Source organism: Chlorocebus sabaeus, chromosome 16 (assembly GCF_047675955.1).
Source record: "Chlorocebus sabaeus isolate Y175 chromosome 16, mChlSab1.0.hap1, whole genome shotgun sequence".
Lineage (NCBI taxonomy): Eukaryota > Metazoa > Chordata > Mammalia > Primates > Cercopithecidae > Chlorocebus > Chlorocebus sabaeus.
Window position 1 is genome coordinate 78,461,915 of NC_132919.1, and position 27,496 is coordinate 78,489,410.

The 27,496-nt window shown below is 50.9% G+C and overlaps 1 protein-coding gene across 2 annotated transcripts in view; it reads left to right on the plus strand.

Moving 5' to 3' along the window:
- Positions 1-27,496, plus strand: part of RPTOR (regulatory associated protein of MTOR complex 1) — a 411,638-nt gene that overhangs the window by 310,172 nt on the left and 73,970 nt on the right. For both annotated transcript variants that reach the window (XM_008013198.3, XM_073005477.1), the window contains exons 14-17: positions 19,730-19,804; positions 22,737-22,802; positions 23,098-23,289; positions 24,583-24,723. In XM_008013198.3, the coding sequence (XP_008011389.1) occupies positions 19,730-19,804; positions 22,737-22,802; positions 23,098-23,289; positions 24,583-24,723 (474 nt within the window). The remainder of the gene's footprint in view (positions 1-19,729; positions 19,805-22,736; positions 22,803-23,097; positions 23,290-24,582; positions 24,724-27,496) is intronic.

Genomic DNA, 27,496 nt, shown 5'->3' on the forward strand with positions numbered 1-27,496 from the left:
CAGGTGGAGGATTATTAGAGATTTTGGAACAAAGACATCAAAAGAATGAAGCTGTGGTTTATAAACATTGCCTGGCCTGGGAGTCAAGTGGATTGTGGGGCAACACGGGGTGGGGGCATTTTCCTCCAGGTGCATGGGCGGAGGAGGTCAGGCTGCAGGGCTAGGAGGGTGGCAGAGAGGGCGGTGGCACCAAGCCTAGGTGGGGAGAGGCGACTCGGGCTGGAGCCTGTGTGGCCGGCCAGGGCTCAGGGAGCCTTCCAGAGACAACTGGTCAGGAGCCCTGTGCGGCCTGGGAGCAGGGCTGGCCCAAGGCCAAGACTGGGGGACCTTGTCCACCCAGTGGTGATGGCAGGCGAGACCCTCGAAGGAAAATGTGGCAGGCTCAGCTGCGGGAAGCTGGAAAGCTCCTCGTGGCACAGTGGAGAGGAGAGCAGTACCAAGTGGTGCACAGGGTCTGGGAAGGGCCCATTTACAGAATGTGAAGATTCTGGAACAAAGGGTGTGTGCTGGGAATGGAGTTGGGGGATATGTTGCCCTCTGCAGAGTTGTTGGGGGACAAAGGTGTCCCAGAGATGTCTTTGCCTTTAGCTGTCCATGTGCAGAGGGACACGGGTGTGATACAGAGGTGGGGTCGGAGCCAGGCTGGCGGGGAGCCCCAGGTAGAAGCCAAGCCAGTCTTGCTCTAGGGCTGCTGCCCTGGGTGAGGAGAGCAGGATGGAGGAGCCGGCATCTGGGCAAGGCTGGCTTTGCTCCCTGCTTGGTTTTGAAGCAAACCAACCCCAGCAGCTCATTGGAAGGCCTGTAAGAGCAGGTCCACGTTCCCCCCTGGACTTCAGCCAACTGCTGGGTGCATGTGTGTGCCGGGGTGGTGATGTGTACGGGCACTTGGGTGTGTGTGTGTGTGGCGCCCTGTCCAGCGGCTTTCATATGCAAAGTCTCTTAACTCCTACATCCCCTGTGAAGTCAGCATGAATTTGCATCCTATTTACTGGTGAGGCACCGCCCATAGGAGGGAGCAGGGGCCACGTAGCTACCTTGCTGGGCTCCTGCCTGGGTCTGGAGCTCCTTGCCCACACAGGGAAAGGGAGGGTTTAGCAGAGTCACAGAGCAGGTATGGGAGAATGCCAAGACCACCTTGGAGAAGCCATGGCTTGGAGCCGGGAAAGGCCACCCTTTCCTTTTCTGTGAGGCAGGTGAGGGGAGAGTGGACGGAGCTTACAGCCCCCGGGGCTCCTGCCTGCTGCCGTGGCACTCCCTGGGCCAGATTCTATCAGCTCCTCCGTCCAGTCACTGGCACTGAGACCCGGCCTCATCCTTAGCCCTGTTGGCCATGCTGCACCGGCCACCAGGACCTGCTGTGCTTGCTGAAGCTGCCACGTTGGGCTTTGTTCAGCCAAATTCACTGCCCCCGCTGTGCAGGCACTGGTAGGCACCCCGAGCTGCACTGCACGCTCTCATCCATCAGCCCTGCACACCCCACACAAAGCCACTGCTGTGTCCCCCACCCACAGCCCCTGCTGACTCAGGTCCAGCCCAGGCCATCAGGTCCCCAACTGTGCTGCCCACGGACCCCTGGGCCCCTGCTCAGCCCCTGTGCTCTCCGCACCCAGCCCTGACCATAGCCTCCCCACACCCCAAGGGCTCACCTAGGACTTTGGTGTGGCAACAAAAGCAGGGGAGGGGGGAGGCCGCCGCCGAAGCGGGGGTGGGGGGAGGCCGCCGCCAAAGCAGGGGAGGGGGGAGGCGGCAAGGGCTTCCACCTTGGAGGTGTGTGTCGATCCCACCCAGCAGCAGTGTTGCCCTCTTGCTAGTTCCACTGATTGTTGTAGATTCCCTGGGATTTTCTGCTAGTTCGCTGGTTCTTGTAGATGCCCTGGGATTTTGTGTATATGCTCTCTCCGAGAAGCAGCCTCCAGCCCCTCTTCCGGTTCCGGGATCTCTCACTCTTTTTCTGGGCCTGGGGCACTGACCATGGCTCTGCCGGCTGCCATGCTTGCCATCTCTGCTCCTGATTTCCTGAGCTGGATGCCAGGAGCTGCTTCTCCTCCTCTCAGCGCAGCTGAGGCTGACCTTGACCTCACTTCAACCTTGAACGCTCCTGGGCCCAGTGCTGCAGACCTGGCTGTGACCAGGGAACACTCCATAATGGTGACCGGAATACCATATATTTCAGCAAAATATTTTCCCTGCCACCCATTAAACTACGGATAAAGAATGACTGCTTTGAAAGATTGGCTAAAGCCCTGGATTTAAGAGTTAAAAGCGTGAGTTTGATCCCATCACCGCATTTGCTCTGACAAGTCATTTTCACCTCGTTGGCCATGATTTGCCTCTGCAAAATCATGGCAGCGATCCTTAGGCTGTCTGCCTCCAGCCACAGTTCCAGAGCTCAGAACCAGGTTGTGCAAAACTGCTGTGTAAATGATAGAGGAACAGGACCAGGAAGGGGCACCACGTAAATCTCACATCTCTCCTGCCTGCCTCTGTTGCACTAAAACCTTTTCTTGCTAAACAGAAAGCTTGACTTTGTGAGTCAGGAAGCGAGAGGTTTGGATCATTTCTATTTTACTCTTCTTCAGATTCATCGAAGAGTCACATTATGTAAACAAAGGGTGTTTGGCAGGAAGTCATTTTGAAACATGGTTTCTCTCCTACCCCAGTGTCTTCAGTCATCTACATGGACACACTTAGAAATGTCTTGGCACCTGGCCATGGATGAAGGACCATGTGTAGAGGCTCCCAGATGCACAAAACGGTGACATTCATGTGACGCAAAGCCCAGGGTGAAGGGGCGGAGGAGATGCCGTCCGCATGCAGGGGTCTGGGATTACAGCTGCCTGAGCCTGCTCCCCATCGCTGCCCCAGCCCCTCCAGTGCTGCAGGAACGTGTCCAAGCCAACTTTGATTCTCAGACTTCGTGTTTTTAGTACCTTTTAGGACCTGGAAATTGATGATGTCTTTATTTTCAGTCTCAGGGGTGGCTCTTGGTGAAAGGGGACCGCCTTCATCGTGACGTTCTCGCTGCATCCACAGCCCATCATCGTGTTGCAGTGCAGGGCGTCTTGTTCAAAACTGGCTCTTGGTCCCGTTGATCTCCCAGGGCCTGTTAGTTTCGAGTGCCCCAAATGGCAGAACGTGGCCGTGAGCACAGAGGCTGCAGCGCGCCTTCGTTTTACACCCTGCTCCAGGCAGATACCAGGGCCTCAGGTTTCGTATTCATGATGCTGAAGGGGTTATCTGCTCAATACTGCTTGGGGAGCTGTTCCCACAGCCTGCTGGGCATGCCCTTGCCTGCAGTGTTCTTGTAACTGCCTGCAGGCACCACAGGCCTTCCTGTGAATTAATTTCTTAACCAGCTTGTTGCACCTGCATATTTAAAAGCAATCATTCCACTGAGGAGCATTTTGAAGTGTTTCTGGTAGAAACTGAGCCTCATCTACCTCACCTGTCTTGCCCTTCCTTCCATCGTTACCCTGGCGATACCTTCTCAGAGATGAGGTTTCCCTGTGTTTTTGAGGGGTCGTTCCTCCACTCCCTTCCCCTCCCCACATCTGGCTATGGATGTTGCTATGGGTCCTCCGGAGCTCCACCCCTACCCCCCATGATGTGTGCACCCGGCATAATGTGTGCATGCCCCTCCTTGTGTTGCTGGTGGTCCTCCGGCGCTCCGCCCCCGCATGATGAGTGCCTCCTGCAGCCCCCCGCGTCCCCGTGACTCCTGGGGCTTGCCGTTGTGCAGATCGGGGTGCACATGATGTACAGACAGGTCCACTTGTAAAGATCACAGAGCCTGCTCAGAGGTTCGGAGGCGCAGACAGAGGCCAGCCAGTCTCCCAGTGTTCTCAGCATCCCTCTGCTGCTGCCAGCCGGCCCTCAGGGCACACTTAAGAGTTTGAAAAGGATTCGTGCCCACTCAGGCTGGGCCCAGCAGAAGGGCGAACCTGGGACCACCCTCATTTCCCAAGCACCTGTGGGGCACACCCTGTGTCCCATTGTGCCAGAAGCTCTGAGGGATTCAGGGGGAGGCCTTAAAGAAGGTGGCCTCGGGCAGAAGACAAGACGGAAGAGCACCGTGTGCCATGGGGAGGAGGTGTGTGCCGTTTGCGTGAGACAGAGCAGGGCACAGTGGGGACACTGATCTGACAGCGATGGCACTGCCCAGGACAAGGAGCACCAAGGGGAGCACGTGAAGAAAGCCGTCTCTCCAGGATTCTCCCAGGACTCTGATCCCAGAGGGCCTCCCCCGGACTCACTCCCCATGCCAGGTTACACTGCACTCCACACCACCAGCCGGAAATTACCGGGCAGGTAAAGAGAATCCGGAAAGTGTGACCCGTCATGAAGAAAAGGAAACCAACCCATTAAAACCCACTCGGAACCGCTGCAGATGGTGTAATTAGCAGGCCGGGACATTAAAATATTACAAGTCTATTCCACATACTCAAAAAGTTAAATCGAGACATGGAAAATATAAAAAGAACCCAACTTAAATTTCTAGAGATAAAAATGGCAATATGTGATGGGAAAAAATATACTTGTTGGGATTAACAACCAGTTAAGCATTGCAGGAAAAAGCAGTAAACGGTTAGGCACGGGGCTCACGTCTATAATCTCAGCACTTTTGGAGGCTGAGGCAGACAGACGACTCACGTCCAGGATTTCAAGACCAGGCTGAGGACCATGGTGAAACCTCGACTCTACATGAAAAAATACAAAACTCAGCCACGCATGGTGGCGCTCGCCTGTAGGCCCAGCTGTTCAGAAGGCTGAGGCGGGAGAATCGGTTGAGCCCGGGAGGTCGAGGCTGCAAAGAGCCATGACTGTGCCATGGCACTTCAGCCTGGGGAACAGAGTGAGGCCCTGCCTCTGAGAAAGAAAGAAAATAGCAATAGAAACAAACAAAAATGAAGCACGATAAGAAAAGAAAAAAGAAAAATTTTAATTAAAGGAATATCATTCCATTGTGTGACAACTGCAAGTGACATAACATACTGTTTGGGGGTCCATAAAGGAGGCTGGGAGAAAAAGTATTTAAAGAAACAATAGCTAAAATTTTTTTGAATTTGATGAAAATTATAAACCCACAGATCCACAAAGCTTAGCAAACCCTAAGCACAAGAAAACTACACGAAGGCTTATCACAATCGAATTGCTTGAAAAACAGTGATAAATTCAAAAGTCTAAAGGCAGCCAGTAAAAAGCTAGTAAGGCGCAAAGGTGAGAATGACAGCAGGTTTCTTCTTGCGGATTTCCTACAGATGGAAAAGGCAGACAGCGGAACAGCATCTTTAAAGCAGAGAAAGGGAAAAAACCGTCAACCTAGAATTCTATACCCACTGAAAATATATTTGCAAATGGAGGCAAAATAAAGACTGTTGAAGACACACAAAAGATGAAAACTCATCCCCGGCAGACACACTACAAGAAACATGAAGTCCTTTAGGCTTGAGGAGAATTACTCTTCAGAGGGAAACACGGTTCTACACAAAGGAATTCAAAGCACCAGAAATAAGTACTATGTGGATAAATATGGGATTTCTTTCTTTTTATGTAAATCTTCTTTGAAAGATAATTTTTTAAGAAAAATAGTAACAATGTACGATGAATTTTTTTTCAATAAGCCTTTTGCACTCTTAATTTTTTTTCCTTAAGAGACAAGGTCTCATTCTGTTGCCCAGGCCTGATCACAGGTCACTGTAAGCTCAGACTCCCTTGGTCAAGCCATCCTCCTGCCTCAGCCTCCCGAGTAGCCAGGATCACAGGCACAAGCCACGGCACCCCACAGAATGCATAACATTTGTAAGAGCAAAATGTGTGCTAACAGTAGCAAAAAGATGGAGAGGAGAGAGAATGAAGAAATACTATTGTAAGATTCTTGGGCTTTGTTTGAAGTGGTCTTGTATCACCTGCCTGAAGACGAACTGCAGTAGTCCATAAACCCTAAAGCTGCCACTCAAATTTTAAAAAGAATTGCAGTTAACTAGCTGACAACATAGATGATATGAAATCATAGATATAGACAACACGAAAGGAAAAAGATAACCAGAGTAGATGCAACAAATAGAAAAAGGCGGGATGATGGATGGACACCTAATCCTGCCCGTACTGCGGAGTGGAGACCGAACACTGCAATGAGAAGGCAGAGGCCGCCAGGTTGAAGAGCAAGAAAAAACCATACGATGGCTACGAGCAATGTACTTTTGGCATAAAGACACGAGTAGATTAAAGGTAAAAGGATGGGAAAATCTCTGCCATGAAGGCACTAAGCAGAGGAAGGCTGCAGGGCCTATGTTAACATCAGACAGAGGAGGTTTGGGAGCAGAGAATGTTGCTGGCAATAAAGACAGACATTCCCTAATGCTGCAGAAGTCCATTCATCGTTCATCAAGAGAATGTCGCAGTCCTAAATGTCTATCCACCTAATAACGGTTTCAGAATACATCCAACAAAACTGATGGAACTGCAAGGAGAAATAGATAAATCCGCAATTACATTTGGAGATTTCAGTGCCCCTTTCTCAGTAACAAGTAACAAGCCGAAGAGAAATCAGTAAGAATAGCAGGGACTTGAGCAGCACTCTCCAGCAGCTGAGCCCTGATGTTTATAGAACATGCCACACAGCAGCCACGGAGTGCACAGAGCCTGTGCCGGCACAGGCCAGACCGTTGGCCAAATAAACCTCAACAAATTTAAAGAACTGAAGTCTTACAGGCGTGTTCTACAGCCACAGTGGAGTCAAACTCAAATCAGTGATAGGTAATAGGAATGTCTCTAAGCACTTAGAAACAGAAGCTTTTAGATAAATAAATGATTTTCATTTTATTCCATAACATTGTAAGTAAATTATATTAATATATATATGCTTAATACAAAATAGAATATAAATATGTAATATTAAGATACATAGATATTATAAATCATGAATAACAAAGATTTATATAAAATATTTATTACTCTAAGTATGTATATATCATATATAATGTACATATAATTATAAATAGTTGCATTAAATAAATCCATTATATAAACATGTATATTAAGATGTAAAATAAATAGGTTGAGTATACATGGACCCAGCTCTGAGCAGTGCTGAGAGGGGAATGTGTAGCAGCTGCTAGACGATGCGTTGGAAAAGAGGGACCGTCTCCAACCCGAGACCTCGGCTTCCACCTTAAGAGAGCAGCATGAGTGGAGTAAACCCAAAGCTGTTGGCCAGAGGAAATAATACAGATCAGACTGGAGACTAATACAAAAGAAAACAGTGAAACATCAAAATCTGTTGAACAAAACATATTTTTTTAAAACAGATGAATAAAACTGTGAAACATCACCCTGACTGATAAGGAGACAAAGACACAGATTCCAGCATCAGGAATGAGAGAGGTGACATCGTTAAAGATTCTGGGGATATCAAAAGGATGATAAGCAAATATCATGAGCAACTTGATGGGAGAACATTTGATAACTCTGATTCCTCGCATGACACGCACAACTCGCTCAAGAAGAGCTTGTTAATGTGAATAGTTAATGTGAATAGCACTCTACTTTTCTTTTTTTTAGAGATTGGATCTCACCACATCACCCAGACTAGTTTCGAGCTTCTGGGCTCAAACAATGCTTCCACTTTGGCCTCCCAAAGTGCTGGGATTACAGCCTGAGTCACTGTGCCTGTCACTACAAATGAAATTTGTAGTGAAAACTTTTACTCCAAAGAAAACTGCAGGTCCCGGTGACTCTGCCAGTGGATTTTACTGAACATGAAGGCAGGCATATTTGGATGACATCTCAGCACCTTCCCATATCATTCTGTGAGGCCAGCATTACCTGACACCAATGCTTAGACACACATTACAAGAAAAGAAAACTACAGACCAGTATTCTCTTGAACATAGGTACAAAAATGCCAAATAGAATTTTTGCAAATTAAATTCAATGCTATATAAAAACAATAAAACATAATCTAGTGGGATTTATTTCAGGAATGTAAACCTGTTTAAGGATTGAAAAATCAATGGATGCCTCTTCAGATTATTAGAGAATTATTTTTAGAGAGAGAAAAGTCCGTGTAATTTACCATATTAAAAAAAGATAAAAACCATATTACCATCTCAAGAGATGTAAAGTATTTTAACAAAATCTGAGATCCACTTCTGATTAAAAAAAAAAACTCCCTGCAAACTCCTAATAGAAGGGAACTTCATCTACCTGACAAACAGCATCTCCAAAAATTTACAGCCAACACCATACAATGGTGAAAGACTGAATGCAAGATCAAGCCATCTGTTCTTGTCACATCCCTCAACATTGTACTGGAAGTTCTAGGTAGTAGAGTGAGTCAAGGAATAAAAGGCATTCAGATTCAAAAGGACGAGGTTTAACTGTATTTTCAAACAGCGTAATTGCCTATGTGGAAAATCCGGTTTAATCTATTTTAAAATGCTACTAGAAAAAGTTTAGTAAGTTTACAGGTTATAAGATCAATATACAAAATTCAGTTTATGTATATACACTAGCAATCAACAATTAGAAGTTGAAATTAAAATGGAGAACATTTACAGTACCACTAAAAAAAAGAAATACTTAGGGATACATTCTGACAAAAGGTAGGCAAGATCTGTACACCGAAACTGCAAACTATTGTGAAAAGAAATGAAGGAAGACCTAAATAAATGAAGAGATCATCCATTATCATGGTTTCTGCTTCTGAGATCCACATGGAAATACAAAGGACCTACAGTAGGCAAAACAACTTGGAAAAAGAAAAACACAGTTGAAGGACATACTACCTGATTCCAAGAGTGACTGTAAATCCACAGTACTCAAGATCGGAAATAGCATCAAATGAACAAACAGATAATGGAACAGGAAGAAAGTCAGGAAATAGACCCATACATATAAACACCTGCCCTGTGATGACATGGAGAGAATGAAAAGGCCAGACACAGACTGGGAAGATATTGACAAATCGTTTTTCTGTTACAAACTAGTGGCAAGAGTATAGAAAGAACTCTCAAAACTCAATATGAAAACAAACACAAGCAGACAAAGAAAAGTGGGCAAACGTTTTGAGCAGACGCTTCACCAAAGACGTACGAATGGCAAATAAGCACATGAAACAATGCTGAGTATCATTAGTCACCAGAGAAATGCGAACTGCACCCACAGTTATCTACCATTGCACACCAAGTAGATGCCTAAGAAGCTGATGCCGTCAAGTGTTGGCAAGGCCGTGGAGGAACTGGAACCCTCGTATGCTGCCGAGGGCAGTGCAAAGCGTGCACTACCACTTTGCAAAATTATTTCACAATTTCTTAGCACACACTCAGCATACAATCCAGCCATTCCATTCCTAGGTATTCCCCAAGAGAAATGGAAGCATGTCCACACAAAGGCTTGTACATGAATGTTCCTAGCAGCTTTATTTATAATGGCCTAAAATCTGGGAATAGCCTAAATGTACATTAACAAGTGGATGAATAAGCAAACTGCAATCTCTCCATGCAATGAAATCCTACTCAACAATAAAAAAGCATGAACCGATCTCAAAATACTTAGACTGAGTGAAAGAGTATGGTTCCATTCATTTAAAACTCGAGAAGATGCAAACTGTAGTCACAGGAGATGAGCTGCTGCTCGGGACACGTGAGGGTGGGGGCACAGGGTGAGAAGAAAACGTCTGGGGGGCCAGACCCCACCTAGATTGTGGCGGTAGCTTCACAGGTGTAGACGTACATCCAAAATGGTCAGATTCTGTACGTCAAATTTATATGTCGCTTATACCACAATGAGGCTGCTAAAAAATTCTAATTGTGGGGCAGTCTACAAAGAACTGTACTGTTCTCTTCTAGGTTTTATTTTATTTTTTTATTTTTTCTGAGATGAAGTCTTGCTGTGTCACCCAGGCTGGAGCGCAGTGGTACGATCTCTGCTCACTGCAACCTCCACCTCCCGGCTTCAAGCGATTCTCCTTCCTCAACCTCCCAAGTAGCTGGGACTACAGGCGCCTGCCACCAAGCCCAGCTAATTTTTATATTTTTGGTAGATGAGGTTTCCCGTGTTGGCCAGGCTGGTCTCAATCTCCCAACCTCAAGTGATCCTCCCGCCTCATTCTCCAAAGTGCTGGGATTACAGGCATGAGCCACCACACCCGCCTCCCCCGCTCTAGATTTTTAATTCAAGAAATGCCCCCAAAAATGTGGGGGGATTTATTCTCAAGCCTAATGATGTATATCAGCTAAGTGCAGTTCCTGGTTGGATCCTGGATCAAAAACCAGAGGCTCACAGAGGACGAATGTGAACAATCAGGAGGAGTTTGACTCTGGACCGCGTGTCAGGCGGGAGGATCCGGAGGAGTTTGACTCTGGACGGCGTGTCAGGCTGGAGGATCCAGAGGAGTTTGACTCTGGACCACGTGTCAGGCGGGAGGATCCGGAGGAGTTTGACTCTGGACTTCGTGTCAGGCGGGAGGATCGGGAGGAGTTTGACTCTGGACCGCGAGTCAGGCGGGAGGATCTGGAGGAGTTTGACTCTGGACCGCGTGTCAGGCGGGAGGACTGTGTGGCTGTCACGTGTCTGGAGTGTGATCATGGCTTTGTGCTCATGGAAGCAAGCGTCCTTTTCCTTAGGAATATTTCTGGGCAAAGCGTCACGCTATCTGCATCTTTCACACAGTGCAGAAAAACACAGGGGATCGGGGAGCAGAAAGCAAACATGGCAGAGTATTTTTTGAAATTGTCCTTAGGGTCATGTGATGGGACCAGAGCTGAAAGAGCAGCAGAACTTGGCAATGAGAAAGTCCAGGAGATGTGGCCACAGCTGTCCCCCGCTGGTCACACTTTGCAAGGATGGTGGCAGTGGTTGTTTTAATAAGTTCCTCAAGCCTGCTGTTATCATTTGTCTATCTGCTAATTAGCAAGATTAGGAAGGGGAGAGTTAATTAAGGACTCCCGTAGGCAAAGTTCCAGTTAAATGAGGGTTTTTCGTAGATAAAATTAATACTCAGTCCAGGCTGACCTTCTGAGTTACAGTTAATAAAGTTGTGTTTATGGTACCACCAGGGAACTCCAAGGGTGTAATGTCAGTGGATCTGGAAAGAGACTCTGTGACGGTGTTCATGAAGTAAGTCTGGATTGGGATATTCGAAGAGGCTTCCCCCTAGGAACAGGCTGCTGTGGTCCCCAGAAAGAACCCGCGCTATGAGGAAAAGGCATATGAGAGAGTCTTAGAATTTTGTTTCTGCAGCCCCCACGTCTGTGCCGGTTCTCCTTCCCATGCTCAAATTCTCTACTGTTTTCTCTGCAAAGTCATTTCACCACAGTTCATGTCTGCTGGCGTTGATAGCCTCTCCTCTTCCTGCTTCTCCACTTTTCCTCACTCCCAATTTCTCACACACGTACACACAAAACTCAATTCAAAAAATGTGCAAGGTTCGCTTTCTCTTTCACCCAGCGATGACTCAGTCTCACCAAGTGGTCAAGAGAGTGCCATCTAGAGCATGTGCCCCTGCTGGTCCCACAGCAGAAGGCAGCGCCCTGGCAAGGGCTCGTCTAGTTAGGACCTGAGCAAACATCTTACCTCCTGTGCTGGGATTTTGTTTGCTTGTGTCCTGAACTCTTGTTCCTATAGTTTCTATGTTAACACATTTTATTTTTTAGAACAGTGTTAGATGTACAGAAAGCTTGAAAAGGTAGTAGAATTCTCGTGTACCCTATACCCAATTTTCCCTGTTGACATCGTCTGTTAGTACGGCGTTTGTCACAGCGATCAATGAACTTATGTTAATCAATTCTCATTAACTGCAGTTGATACTCTTATCAGATTTTCTTGTTAACGTCCTTTTTCTGTACCAGGATCCCACATGACATTGAGTCCTCGTGTCTTCTTGGGCTTTTCTTGGCCGTGACAGTTTCCCAGACTCTCCTTGTTTTTGATGAGCTTGACGGCTTTCAGGGGTACTAGGGATTTTGTAGACTGGCCCTCTGTTGTGATTTGCCCCGTTTTGTGTGTGTGTGTGTGTGTGTGTTTTTCTTTTTTTTTTCTTTTGAGACAGAGTCTCGCTCTGTCGCCCAGTCTGGAGTGTGGTGGCACGATCTCGGCTCACTACAACCTCTGCCTCCTAGGTTCATGCCATTCTCCTGCCTCAGCCTGCTGAGTAGCTGGGATTACAGGCGCGTGCCACCACGCCCGGCTAATTTTTTTGTATTTTGTTTAATAGAGATGGGGTTGCACCATGTTGGCCAGGATGATCTCGATCTCCTGACCGCGTGAGCCACCACGCCCGGCCATGCCCGATGTTTTTGTCCTGATTAGATTGGTATTTGGAGAGGAAGACCCCAAAGGGGAGTGCCCTTCTGGTCCCGTCATAACGAGGGTGCGTGCTGTTGGAATGGCAGATCCCTGGTGGCGCTGGCCTGGGTCCCTGGCTGAGGTGGAGCTAACCCGGCTGAGGTCAGGCTTCCCCTGGGTGAAGCCGCTGCTGCCCCTTCCGGAGCAGGCTGCTCTTTGGAAGGAAGTTGCTTGGATGGGCTGGGCTTGTGTTACCTAAACTGCTTTATGTCTGTGGTTAAACTTACTCCTTCCTGCAGTTTCATTATCTTTTTAGGGTCTAAATATAGTTCTTTTAATTTCCTTTTGTTATTTATATAGGCTTATTTTTTAAGGCTTAGTCTTGGAGTTGTTTGATTTTGTTATGTTTTGTTTTGCATTTCTGGGAATTTTTAGTATTCTTTCTTTCAGTTTGCCCCTATTGAGCTAACCTTCCTGCACTACCATCTTCCAGCTGACTGTCCGTGGACATGGTGGACACGGTTTTACCCCTCCTGTGGGGAGCTGTGCCAGCTAGGGGCCCTTGAGCAGTACTCAGGAGCGCACCCGTGCCCAGAGCTGGGTGAGTCCCAGGAACGGCCAAAATGTCACCTAGCCTTCCCCCTGCTCATCTAACATAGTTTAATTGCCTTGATGGTCCATGGAATTTCCCAGCTAGAGAGGTTGTGATATGCAGAAAATCAGCAAGGTTGCATTGCCAGGGAGCATGTTTGTGAAGCCGGCGTCTTCCACAGAAACTGTAATCGGCAAGGAGGTGCTATTGAGGGGACTCTGGGTGACGCTTTCATCATTTGAGAAGTAGCACTGCCGTGCAGAATGGCTCCTTTTTAGCCATCCTCCTAGTTCCATGTGGAGCCCTCAGAATGGTGTTACTCTGGGCAGATTCCAACACACCCTCGTGCTGTCCCGGGAGAACTGGGGACCAGAAAGGCAGAGGCCCCTTCCTCCCACCCCCACGGAAGCCGGACCACATGAGCTGGGCCACCTGTCCCGGCACTGGGTTGGTCCTGGGAGACCACCCACCCCAGAAGAGACCAGGCCAGGTGGACAAGCACATTGGTGACAGGCCAAGCGGCAGTGGAGTAGGTCTGTCGGTACCCCCTGGGAAGGTGGGAGGTGTTTGGCCGGAGGGAGACAGTTGTATCAGCTGCCTCTGGGTTGCCAAGAATGAAATGAACGAAAGAGAGAGGAAGCAGGAGGGGGCTGTCCGCTCAGCCATTCCAGTTCCAGGCTCTTTTGCCTGCACCCAGGCAGAGTAGACCAAGCGCTGGCGGGGGTGACGGCTCGCCCTTTGCAAGATGGATGGGCACAACGGGGCCTAGCAGGTGGAGGTGGCATGGCAGGCTGTGCCGAGGGCGACCACAGAGGCTGTCTCTGTGTGGCAACTTAAGGGCCCCATGATTTATGGTTAGGCTGCTTGGAGCCTGATCAAATCTCAGCTCAGCCTGCTGGGTGTAAGCGAGGGAGAGGGGATGGGGAGCCTGGTCAGCCAAAAGCGAGCCCCCCACCACTGAGGAGGCCCGCAGGGGAGCCCCAGCCTGGCTTCCCCCTGCTCGTGGCTGGCTGCTGTCCTGCACTCCTTCGCTGCTGTGTTTCCTCTTCTTAGTATTGGGATTGAGATGGGAAAGGCACCACAGTTCTGACCTGAGGTCAAGGCTGGCTTCATCGCAGGCCCAGAAAGCTCCAGCTCAGACACCTGCTCCAGCCAGAAATGCCCAGGGCTCTGTGAGGTCCAAGGGCTCCTTTGCCAGCCCTGCCACTGGCAACACTGGGCACAGGGAGCCCCTCCACTGCTCACCGCAGACAGAGCAGCTTTAGGTGGGAAGCAGGTCCTGGTGTGATTGGCATACATGATCTGAAATTGTGATGTTTCTCCACAGCACAAACGTGGGTTCTTTTATTCATTCATCAAACGTTTACTGACCGGCTAACAGGAACCAGGCCATGCTGCCTCCTGGGACTAATAAAGACTAATAATGTACGTTTTTGTCCTCACAGAGCTGAAATGGCTAACTCAAATGCAGCAGCTTGGGAAGTGCAGTCCAAGTCCCTGCAAAGGGTGGGGAGAGAAGCCATTGCAGAGGCCGTGCTGGGGGGCAGGGCCCCAGGTGGAGAGGACAAAGGCCCAACAGGCAGAGGGAGCTCGCCCCATTCCCGAAGCCACAAAAAAATGAGCTCTGTGTGTCGGCCACATTCCCGAAGCTGCAAAAAAATGAGCTCGGTGTGCCCCAAAGTCTGAGAAGCTGAAGAGAAAGGGGAAGATGGGTTTCTTTATTCAGAAATGTTTCTCAGTCACCACTGTCACACTGCTGGGTTATTGACACCAGACTGTGAAGAATCTCACTGTCAGTGCCACATGGGGGAGGACATTACTTACCATGACTCAGTGTGGCCTCAGGGACAGTGTGTCAGGCCCGGCAGGACAGCACTCGGTCTGTGCTGGGGAAGTCGCGCAGACGTGTGGACATACAGACGTGTGAACCCAAGTCAGCCCGGGCTGAACAGCGGGTCCCCCGGAAGAGATGAGCAGTGGAATAAGGATTACATGTAGGAGCAGAGGATGTCTCAGTCTGTACCTGTCTGTAGCATTTTAATGTTTGATCCTTGATGCCTACAAATTTTAGGACATGCACAAAAAAGATTGAAAAAGATGGAAAGCATGCCAGTGATTTTGCTATGGACATCAGACACAGCATTCAGGGCCACTGTAGACGTAGTTATGTCTGGCCTGAGAATAACTAAAGGGCTTTTTTTTTTTTTTTAGAGACAGAGTCTCGCTCTGTCACCAGGCTGGATTGCAGTGACTTGATCTCTCAGCTCACTGCAACCTCCACCTCCCGGGTTGAAGTGATTTTCCTGCCTCAGCCTCCGGAGTAGCTGGGATCACAGTCACGTGCCACCACGCCCAGCTAATTTTTATGTTTCTAGTAGAGATGGGGTTTCACTGTGTTGGCCAGGATGGTCTCCATCTCTTGACCTCATGATCCGCCCACCTCAGCCTCCCAAAGTGGTGGATTAGAATTAACCATTTATAGAAAATCAATATGTCTATATTAATATATATATTTATGTTTAAATATCTTACCTCTTGGCAAGTGGGGAATGCACTGTGCCCAAGGGTGAAGGCCTGAGGTGGAAAGCTTGTCTTCCACTGCTCAGTGGATGTTCTGCTGAAGTCGTGAAGAACAGTGAGCTCTTGTGACCAGTAAACAGAAATCCCTATTTTGGTATTATTTTCCCAGGCACTACCAGTTTTATTAGCACCCACCACTGTGAAAACTGCAAATATAAACATCTCAGCGCAGCCCTCCATCTACCTTCAGATGACTTCCCGGTAGCATCCTCATGTTATGGTAACAGGCCACCGCCTCCATCTACCTTCAGATGGCTTCCCGGTAGCATCCTCATGTTACGGTAACAGGCCACCGAAGGCTCACTCAGGAGCTATTTTCTTGTTGGAAACTTTCTTTGCTTTCCAGCACTCCTGCTCATAACAAGGGAGAGACTTCTACCCAGTGGACATGAACCATGGCCCCGTAGCTCTGTGATTGTCTCTGTGTTCATATCAGAACGTGAGTGGCAGGGTGTTCGCATGAAATTGCTCAGAGCTTGGCTCATCATCCTGCCTCTTTAAGCCTTCTCCGTCAGGCATGGTGGTCTGTTAGCCTGGGCGTAATTCTTGTGTTCCTGCTTCTCCATAAAATAATCCTTAAAAACTTCGTTAAGGAGAATAAAGGGAGGGTCTCTTCCCATGACATCTTTTGCCAGAATATTCAGAGGAAGAAAGCCCGCCCTGGCCTTATGGGTACACCTTGCAGAAGGCAGGGCCTTGGCCAGGGACTCCTCCTGGTCTCTGCCCCATTGTCGTATCTGTTTGCAAACCACATCTGTAGTTGCTCCAACAATGAATATATGCTTGCATCTTCCCACTTTGTGTTTGCTCTTCCCTTCCTCACCTCCCTTTTCCCCATTAAAAGATATATAAATTCCTGAAATCGTGACACGCAGAAGAGTCAAAATTGGCTTCAATGTGTGGTAAGGAAAGGGGGCTTGCTCAGAAAAAAAAAAAATTCATATTGCTCTTTCCTCTGCACCTGCTTTCTACTCTGGCCTTAACATGTCACCACTATAGTTTGATCTGGAGAAAATGAGCACAGCAAGATGGAGCCTGTTGAGAAGGTGGCTTTGGCAGATTCGTGCTGCTGGCACCGTGCCGTTCTTCTGAGCCCCTAGTCTCTGCCGGCTCTTCCCACCAAGCCCGTGCCACGCAGGGTGTGTGTGTCGCCTGCCGGGTCTTCCCACCAAGCCCGTGCCACGCAGGGTGTGTGTGTCGCCTGCCGGGTCTTCCCACCAAGCCCGTGCCACCCAGGGTGTGTGTGTCGCCTGCTGGCTGCCGTTCTGCATGTGTGTAGTTTCAAGTCTTATTTCCTCTTCTGTGTAACAAGGCCCTTGGTCCAAGTGTGCTTGTAATTTGGGCTAGTGAGCAGCAGCTGAGAGAGTCCACCCCAGTCCCCTCAGCCAGTGAAGTGGGAGCTCCCAGGTTCCTGCCTGCGGGGAGGGTGGGGGCGGTTTGAGTTAGTGAAAATCTGTGTATTAAACCAATATGTAAATGACCCCTGCTGAGCGCTGAAATGAAGGTATGAAAAGGCATCATCATCCATGGTTCCCACCTGGCACGATGACCATATCAAAACAGAGATCTGGTAGTATACACCACGTAGTTGCCAGACTCCAACACAGAGATCTGGTAGTGTACGCCACAGAGTTGCCAGACTCCGACACAGAGATCTGGTAGTACACACCACAGAGTTGCCAGACTCTGATACCGAGGGCACATCTAAGTTCTCCCACCCTGATTTCATGCCTGAAATTCAGAATTAGTAAGATTTGAGTCAGTGATGCTTCGTTACGCGCTCACGAGACATGTTTGAGGAACTTCACTGTGAATGCGTGGGCTTCGATTTGACTTGTGAAACCTCCGGTTAAAACAAAGGAATGTGCCTTCATTCTCAGAACTGGGTGCTTTTTCTGCTGCCCTGGCCCTCTGGGCTGAGTCTTTACATGGACAGCGGTCGATGTGTCTCAGTTTATTTGTCAAAACCTCCAGCTAAAGCCAGTTGTTGCTTGAAAACTGCCTGCTTAATTGGCCTCCTCAGCTCGGTGGAGCAGCTGGCAATCTGAGGCTGGCGCCCGGCTCCCTGACCACCCGCTCCCCATCACACTCAGCTCTTGTTCCAGCAGCCCAGCCCATAACCCGCCTCATCAGTGTATTGATGTGAGGCAGAAACACCTCATTATAAGAGCACCCCTGAGAAATAGCGGGGTCAGGGGCTTCTGGGCTGCATAACCAACAGATTCCCTCTGCAAAATCACTCCTGCCTCAGTGGGAAAGGGCCAGCCATGCAGGGCTGCACTGAAGAGTCGTTCTCTTCTTGATCCTCAGACAACCAGTTCTTAAAATTTCGGTCCTCTGTCCTTGGATGACCTTCGTCCTCTGGAGAGGAGCATGCTGGGAGCTGGCGGAACACACGCCTCACTCTGTGGATGCAATGTCTGTCACTGATCAGTTTCTAGGTATTGATCCTAGAAACCCATGCTCTGTGGGTCCCTCTCCAAGAAACACAGCGTCCATGATTTGTACATTGCACTACAGTTTCAGACTGCTTTCACATGTGTGGTTTCATCTCTGATTCCACGACCTGAGCACATATTTTTTTTTTTTTTTTTTGAGATGTAGTCTTGCTCTGTCGCCCAGGCTGGAATGCAGTGGTGCAGTCTCTGCTCACTACAACCTCCACCTCCCGGGTTCCAGCAATTCTCCTGCCTCAGCCTCCCGAGTAGCTGGGACTACAGGTGCGTGCCACTACACCCGGCTAATTTTTGTATTTTTTAGTAGAGACAGGGTTGCACCATGTTGGCCAGGCTGGTCTCAAACTCCTGACCTCATGATCCGCCTGCCTCAGCCTCCCAAAGTGCTGGGATTATAGACATGAGCCTCTGTGCTCAGCTGGGTGCAAATACCCAGTGCTCGGCACCTAGTAGGCCCTCACAACTGTGGCGAGCCATGGCCACATGGCTGTGATTGTGCTGACAGCACACAGTAGGTCCTCACAACTGTGACAAGCCATGGCCACGTGATTGTGCTGACAACACACAGTAGGTCCTCACAACTGTGACGAGCCATGGCTGTGTGATTGTGCTGACAGCACACAGGCCCTTACGACTGTGATGAGCCATGGCCGTGTGATTGTGCTGACAGCACACAGTAGGCCCTTATGACTGTGACGAGCCATGGCAGCGTGACTGCAATTGTGCTGACAGCACACAGTAGGTCCTCACGACTGTGGTGAGCCATGGCCGTGTGATTGTGCTGACAGCACACAGTAGGCCCTTATGACTGTGACGAGCCATGGCAGCGTGACTGCGATTGTGCTGACAGCACACAGTAGGTCCTCACGACTGTGGTGAGCCATGGCTGTGAGGCTGTGACTGTGCTGGCAGCACAGAGTAGGTCCTCACGAGTGTGGCGAGCCATGGCCGTGAGGCTGTGATTGTGCTGGCAGCACACAGTAGGTCCTCATGACTGTGGCGAGTCATGGCCGCGAGGCTGCGATTGTGCTGGCAGCACACAGTAGGTCCTCATGACTGTGGCGAGTAATGGCCGCAAGGCTGCGATTGTGCTGGCAGCACACAGTAGGTCCTCATGACTGTGGCAAGCCATGGCCACAAGGCTGCGATTGTGCTGGCAGCACACAGTAGGTCCTCACGACTGTGGCAAGCCATGGCCGTGTGTCTGTGATTGTGTGGACAGGCACAGAATGGCCTGAAGCGTGGGAAGGTCCCCTGCCTGACAGCAGCTTTAGCACCAGGAAACCTCCCACCTGGGGCCTGCCTGTGAAGGTGAGTCGGGCCAGTGGGAAGCGCCTGCTCAAGTGGAACTGCACACAAACCACTGGGAGCTACTGCCTCACGCACATGATTGCTTTTCAGTATTTTGTAAGTCCAAGCAAACCCCCAAGAAAAGCTTGAGCGGGGCCGGGTCTGCACGAACAGGCTGGTTCCGAGTGAGTGCTGGTTGGATGTGCTCCAGTGTGGAGGGCAGAGGGAGGGAGTGGGCCGCCTGGAGAGGAGTGGGGTGCAGTCAGGGGCTGCAGGACACTCCCCAGCAGGCACCCCGGCGGTGTGAAAGAATGTCTGGGAGCTGCTTTCCTCTGGGCGTTTGTGGGATCCCTCCCCTTAGCCAAGGCGCCGCTGCAGCTGTTTTTCAAATGAAAACTGGGCTTGAGAGGAGGAAATAATTGAGGTCTAAGAAGTCCATGCCCTCATTTGTTCGTGCACAACGAGAAGCTTGAGGCATCTGCGGGACGCTGCACTCACTGCCTCTCCTCTGTCTCTTTCTCTCCAGTCGTGCCAGGCGGACCTCGTGAAGGACAACGGCCACAAGTACTTCCTGTCGGTCCTGGCGGACCCCTACATGCCAGTAAGGACTGGGCAGCACCCTCTCCACGGGCTTAGGACTCAGCACTCGCCTCTGCCCACATGTTGCACTGTGGTGGGGCCTTTTGACGGGGGCTACAGGAGGAAGGTCAAGGGTCACAGCAGGGGCCACATCCGCGGGGTCAGCAACTGCTTCATGTTAGACACGGCCCTTTGCTCAGCACCATGAGTGCAGCTGTTGTTTCATGTCTGTCTCTAAATAACAGCGCAGTTAACCCGGACACATGGATTGTTTTGGTTTATTTTAGTCTGTTTTCACTGGCACTTTGCAAAATGGTCAAATCAACTCTCCCTGCTGTCCACTGCATTAGACTAGCAAGCACTGGCACATCTCTAATGTGATGGTTCCGGCACCTAGGAAGGTCTTGGAACACAACAAGATATCGAAGCACCTCGTTTCAGGAAGGAAGGGAGAGAGGAAAGTAAGGAAAGAAGGTTGTTCGAAAGTTTACATTTTCAGTATATTTTATTGTATTAAATTGTTTAAAAATTAGTAATTCATGAATAGGGTATATAGTTATTCTGTAAATGTTTCATAATGTTTTATTTCTAGCTCCCAGGTTAGTAATGAGAACAAAATATATCCTAAATAATTCTTTACCATAACTAAATATTGCCAGAATATTTAAGTATATTAGCTAGTTTACACAGTGGTAGGTGGCTTTGGCTGTATAAAGGAACTTTTGTATGTAATTTCACCCCCTAGTTGGTTTTCTAAGCTAAATGATTTTTTAAAACACAGAAAACAAACAGGACTGTTTTCCAAAAGGTAAATAGTACATGCACTTTGTGTTGTATTGAAACATCATCACAGGCAGTTAAAGTTTATACTTTATGTCAGTTTTGGAAACCATCACTTCCCATTCTTAACAATAAGGAAGAAAGCAAATCCCACAAGAAGAAGTGAGGAAGAATGCCCACTGGCGACTTGGGCACGAGAGTGAGCTAAGCTCACAAGAATGGCCCCACCTCAGCCACCAGCCTGTGGAAGTTTTGAGGAGACAGCCATGTTTGAAAGAATGAAAAGGAGGCTGGGTGCAGTGGCTCATGCCTGTAATCCCAGCACTTTGGGAGGCCAAGGCTGGTGGACTGCTTGAGCTCAGGAGTTCGAGACCAGCCTGAGCAACATGGTGAAACCCCGTCTCTACCAAAACTACAAAAAATTAGCCGGGTGTTGTGGCGCACGCCTGTGGTCTCGGCTACTCAGGATGCTGAAGTGGGAGGATCGCCTGAGCCCGGGGAAGTCAAGGCTGCAATGAGCTGTGATTGTACAACTGCACTCCAGCCTGAGCAACAGAGTGAGACCCTGTCTCCACTAAGTAAATAAATAATATAAATATTCTTAAATGACTAACTGGAAAGAATTTGGTGTGATTCTGTCAAACCGTCAACCATTGTTTTGTTTCTTCAGCGCTTTGTGCCTGTTACGAGAAAATATTCAGAGCTTCCTACTCATCCTCAGAAATGATTGATTTTTCTAAACTCGTAAGCAGATCTGAAAAAACAAATCGAAGCTGTAAAAAAGAAAAGACATGCACTGTTATTGAAAACTCGGGAGATGAATTAAATCACAGAACAGACAGCCAAGAAGAGGGTTCGTGAAGGAGCCACCTGGAGCGCTGTCCGTGAAGCTGAGTGAGAAGATATGAAAGCCGGGCTAAGAGCTGGGCTGGAAGCGCTCACCATGTAGCCAGCATGGTTCAGAACGAGAGAGGAGAATAAGTGGAGAAGCGGTTTTTGGTTAGATAGTGGCTGTGAATTTTCCAGATTTGAAGAAAGGAGAGTTCCAATTTTAAAAGCAGGATGAATCCTGAGAAGGTTAAAGAGAAACAAATTCATACACAGGCACATCATAATGAAAACAGCCAATATCAAAGGCATAAAGACAAACCTTAAAAGTTCCCAGAACAAACGTTGTCAGCAAAGGAGGAAACAGCGCTGGCCCCGACAGCAGACCTCTCATCAGCAGTGGCTCTCGGCAGGGGACGGGGAGCCCTCGGCGTGAGAGGAAAGCAGCCGTGGTCGGGTCGCCCGCACCCAGCTCAGTCACCACTCAGGAATGGGGGTGCAGTAAGCAGCGTTTAGACACCAACAGTTGACTCCTTCCGAACCCTACAGACGATGGCTAGAAAGACCACATGTCAGCGAGGAGGAAACGGAACCAGGAGGGAAAAGCAAGATGTGGGACACAGCAAAAAGCCAAGAAGTTGGCAAACATGTTGGCACATCTAAAGCTTTGCAAAAATGAAGAATACTCATGGCGAATTGGAGGGTCAAACAAGAGGAGGAATTGGGTACCTTGGGAGCCCTGCAATAATCCAAGATTATTGGATTATTGGTCTAGCGTAGGACGCACTAGACCATGCGGTGTGCACGTAAAAAACTAAGGCACCACTAAAAACTTACAAATAGACTCTGGTTTCCAGGTCAGCAGAGGCACAGAGGACAGGAGAGAATGAAAATGAGTCACAGTAGAAGAGCAGAAAGGAGAAAACAGTGAAACACAGTTCGAGGGCTGCCTCCATGGCTTTGCTGCCAAAGCCCCCGGTTGCAGGACCGTGCGTTCACAGAATGCTGGGCAGGCTGGGGAGGTGAGGTCCGGGTGCTTCATACCGACAGCCGTGGCTGGCCTGTGACAGATGAGACAGCCACCAGGTCTGTGCCCGTCCTGCAGTGTTAGGCCTTCCAAGGAGTAGTCTCTTCACTCTGGGAGGGGAGCCCAGAACTCTCAGGCCTTTGAAAATGGCTTTTCATTTTTGTAGAGTCCACTCAAAATCCAGCAGCAAAGCTGGCTCTCATTACTTTAATTATGCGCCACGCATATCGTGAAGATTCAGAAAGGATCACGCTGTTGTGCTTTGGGAATGAGAGTTGCCATTGAGGGGGGACAACCGAGACTGGCTTTTGTTTTCCAGGCCGAACACAGGACCATGACGGCTTTCATTCTCGCCGTGATCGTCAACAGCTATAACACGGGGCAGGTGAGCACCCCAGCCACCCCCAGCCCCCAGAGCCCACCCTTGACGTTGCAGAGGAGCTGGGCCCACTGGGAAACGTGGTGCCACGTGGGGGCGAGGGGGTGTCCAGCAGAGGCTCGGGCCCTTCGTCTAGCCAGCCATTTGCAGGGTGAATAGGAATCAGGAATTTACAATGGGGAAAATTGAGCATATCAAGGCCTCCCAAGAACGGGTGGCCACCACCGTCCCGCACAGGCACCCACCACGTGCCCGCCATTGGCAGGCAGAGGCCCACCTGTCTGTGGTCCTGCCTCTGCAGGAAGCCTGCCTTCAGGGAAACCTCATTGCCATCTGCCTGGAGCAGCTCAACGACCCGCACCCCTTGCTGCGCCAGTGGGTGGCCATCTGCCTTGGCAGGATCTGGCAGAACTTCGACTCGGCGAGGTGGTGCGGCGTGAGGGACAGCGCTCATGAGAAGCTCTACAGCCTCCTCTCCGACCCCATTCCCGAGGTGAGTCCGGCGGGGCTCAGAGACCCATCCTCCTGGCTGCTGACTGCGGGAGCTCCCGGGGGAGGCAGAGGTCTGCTCGTGTGCAGGTGTGGCCGGCCCACGTCCAGGAACTTCAGGGCTGCGCGCTAACAAGAGTAGGACCGTGGAACCTTAGTGAGAGGAGAGCCACGCCCCTGGGGATTTTGCACCCGGGCCCAGAGTGCACTCCCGGGGACAGTGGCACAGCTGCAAGCGGGGGTCCCGGAGGGCACCTCAGAGGCAGGGGTCACGTGCTCGCTCTCTGGATGCTGCTCTGTGTCCTCACCGCGGCCTTCAAGGCAAGGACTACTAGATCTCCACTTTACGGGGAAGGAGACAGGCCAGTGGCTGTGCCTGGTGCAGCTGGGGAAGGCGCAGGGCGCTGCCCACAGAATGGCCGCAGGCTGGAACTCTGGGAGTTGCATGCACCATTGCCTTCACGCTTCACTTCGCCCTGCCCTATGCAGGGTACAGGGTGTTGCTCATTTTTACAGCTGAGGAAGCAAGTCAGGGACCGTCACTTCTCCCCAGGACCACGTGGTGTCGGAGGCAGGGGCTCAGCCAGGGTCCCCGAACCCCAGGACCACGTGGTGTCGGAGGCAGGGGCTCAGCCAGGGTCCCCGAACCCCAGGACCACGTGGTGTCGGAGGCAGGGGCTCAGCCAGGGTCCCCGAACCCCAGGACCACGTGGTGTCGGAGGCAGGGGCTCAGCCAGGGTCCCCGAACCCCAGGACCACGTGGTGTCGGAGGCAGGGGCTCAGCCAGGGTCCCCGAACCCCAGGACCACGTGGTGTTGGAGGCAGGGGCTCAGCCAGGGTCCCCGAACCCCAGGACCACATGGTGTCGCTCCCCTGGCTGAGGCCTGTGTGCTTGGTGCACTCCGGGACCCCCATGCCCCTCTGCCTCCAGGAGTGCCTGCACCTTCCCCTCTTTCCACCCTCCCATGCTCTGTGGCCCCTCCCAGCCCCCTCCTCTAACTCCTGCCTTGTTCATCAGCACATTCCCTGGCGCCTGGTTTGGTCTTTCAGTTCCCAGGGCAATGCAGCTCCTGCCTCTGCAGCCTGGCCGTCCGGCCCTGGAGCTGGGCGGCTGCCCCTGCTGCTCCCCACCTCCTTCCCTGTTGCCTCTCTGGCAGTGCGAGGAGAGCCTGGGGCCTGGAGAGCTGTTCAGCAAGCACCTGTGGGGTTGGATTCACCTGCACACAGCCCTGGCAGAAAGGCAGGCTGCAGCATGGCCCAGCGTGGGACATGCGTGTGACCCCCTGCTGCCTTGCAGGTCCGCTGCGCGGCGGTCTTCGCCCTTGGCACGTTCGTGGGCAACTCTGCAGAGAGAACGGACCACTCCACCACCATTGACCACAACGTGGCCATGATGCTGGCCCAGCTGGTCAGCGACGGGAGCCCCATGGTCCGGAAGGTGCGTGAACCCCCAGCCCGGCAGCAGCAGGGTGCCCAGGCCAGACCCCGCGACACCTGGGGCGAAGCCCGCGTGGCCCTGACCGCAGCAGGGAGCACTCAGTTTCCACTGTGTGTCATTTCGAGAGCAGATCTTTACATGTTTCATTCTCTCCAAAATGCGTTTCTTTACCAGACACCCGTGTGTTTGCTTCACGTAAAGGCATTTAGTAGGTCGCGCCTCCCGGCAGCTTGTGTAGCAGTCTCCTTCCGGCCTGGGAGCACCGCACACAGGCACCACTGCGGCTCCAAAGAGACGCAGCCGCCCACAGGTGGCGGGAAGGTTTGTGGCCTGGGTCCCCCCACACCCCCCGTATGTCAGCACTTTTGTTTTGATTTGGTTTGTTTTTTTGAGACAGAGTCTTGCTCTGTCGCCCAGGCTGGAGTGCAGTGGCACAATCTCGGCTCACTGCAAGCTCCGCCTCCCGGGTTCATGCCGTTCTCCTGCCTCAGCCTCCTGAGTAGCTGGGACTACAGGCACCCGCCACCGCGCCCGGCTAGTTTTTTGTATTTTTAGTAGAGACGGGGTTTCACTGTGTTAGCCAGGATGGTCTCGATCTCCTGATCTCCTGATCCGCCCGCCTCGACCTCCCAAGTGCTGGGATTACAGGCGTGAGTGGCCGTGCCTGGCCAAAACAGTTTTATAAACTTGAAAACTTACTCACCTGTTTAAATGTAGAAACATCACTGATGATTGTCCAAGGTTTCACACCCCTAGAAAAAGTTGGTTCCACACACCCTCAAATTCCCCCACCCACTGCAGCGCAAAAGGGGTGTTTAGGAAGACACTGGTTTCCCGATCTCCTTTGCTGGTGAGATCGAAGGCTGCTCTTGCAGAGAACTCATCCGACAGCTGGAGCACAGAGCTGCTTTCTGGGTGGGGAGTCTGTGTCTCCCCTCGCGCGTTCCTGTGTGGGCTGTGTGTGACTCTCTCTTGGAGATGGGTTCTGTCAGGACCTCGCGCGTTCCTGTGCGGGCTGTGTGTGACTCTCTTGGAGATGGGTTCTATCAGGACCTCGCGCGTTCCTGTGCAGGCTGTGCGTGACTCTCTCTTGGAGATGGGTTCTATCAGGACCTCGCACGTTCCTGTGCGGGCTATGTGTGACTCTCTCTTGGAATGGGTTCTATCAGGACCTCACGCGTTCCTGTGCGGGCTGTGTATGACTCTCTCTTGGAGACGGGCTCTATCAGGAGACGGGCCGTGGACCAGGGGCTGGAGATTGTTTGTTGGGAGAGCAGATGCCGCCGCTTTACTTGGGAGGGACGTGATCTGGCCGGGTTTCCCTCAGACAGACGAAGCGTGGAGAGGCACGTTCTATCCTGCATTCCCTTCTAGAATTAGCCCAAGTCATTAGGATGCTACATTTTCTACTGAGATCTTGAAAATATGAAGTGAGACTCTGGCGAGCCTTTTCTGTTGGTTCTGACTTTGTTATCTTCACGTTCTCCTCATGGCCGGGTTTCTGAACCTGGCTTCTCTCAGCCCCTGCCAGATTCTTTTTCCCGAATCAAATCACCTTTAGTGGACATCACTGATCAAAGCAGCAAATCAGCGATTTGTCTGTTAAAATTCTTTTGAAAGTAAGGAAAGCTTTGTTTCTTCTTTACAAAAACAATGTGAAAATAGAGAGGGCGTTAGCTGTGAGGCGTTCTCCAAGAGCCATCTTGGGGCTGGGTGTCCGTCCCGGGTTGTGTCCCGTGGTGTGGTCCTGGCTGCTGGGGCACTGAGATGAAGCTCACCCTCCACTGGGAGTGGTTCGGCATTCACTCGCCTGCACGGCCACCTGCTGAACCTGCATCCTGGAGATGTGGCCTGCGAGGACACCATGGGGTTCAGAGGAGGTGCTGCCGACCGGGAAACAGCTGTCTCGGGGACGCTGGGTAGGGCGTGTGGAGCAGGGGGGATGACAGCCCCTGCCCTCCAGGAGCATGCAGTCTAATCAAAGAGACAGATACAGATACAGTCATTACACCAGAGCCTTGTGGAGAAGTGCTGCCTGGAGTGCTCTGGAGCTCCTGAGAGCTGGGCCTGTGCTTGCATCTGAGCGGGAAGGGGGTAGGCAGAGGCTTTTGTGGAGGGGCAGCTCTTACCTGGTTATGGAGGGTGAGTCATACGTCACCCAGGAGGGGCTGGATAAGTGGGAGGAGCGTGTGCGGAGGCCTAAGCATGGGGAAGATGGAGAGGCTCAGGGCCACCCCTCTTCTGAGTGGCCAGAGGCTCAGGCGTGGGGAAGATGGAGGGGCTCAGGGCCACCTTCCTTCCACGTGGCCGGACCATTGAGCAGGCAGGAGGGGCAGTGGGGTGAGGCTGAAGGCAGGAGCTGTGAGTGCCAGGCTCCAGCTGTCAAGAATGTGCCTTCAATAAGTGCTCTATTCTTACAAATCTAACAGGGTTCACTCTTGCAGCAAGTATTTTTCTGGTGTCTGCCCAGCGCTGGGTACCACATCAGGCACTTGAGATGCTTCCCGGCTTCAGGGGGTTTGCGTTCTAGCAGGAGAAGCAGCAAACAGAGCTGATAACCTCAGCTGGCAGGGTGATGTCTGGAGGGAGGAAGGGTAGTGAGGAGTCAGAGAAAGACACCATCACTCACGTGTGACCAGGAGGCCTCCCCAAGCAGGCTGCACTGGCACGCAGACTCCAGGGGTGCACTGACTCTGAGGGGGTGCGCTGACTCTGGGGACGGTGCCGACGGGGGCTGTGCCAACTCCAGGGGTGCACTAACTCTGGGGTGTGC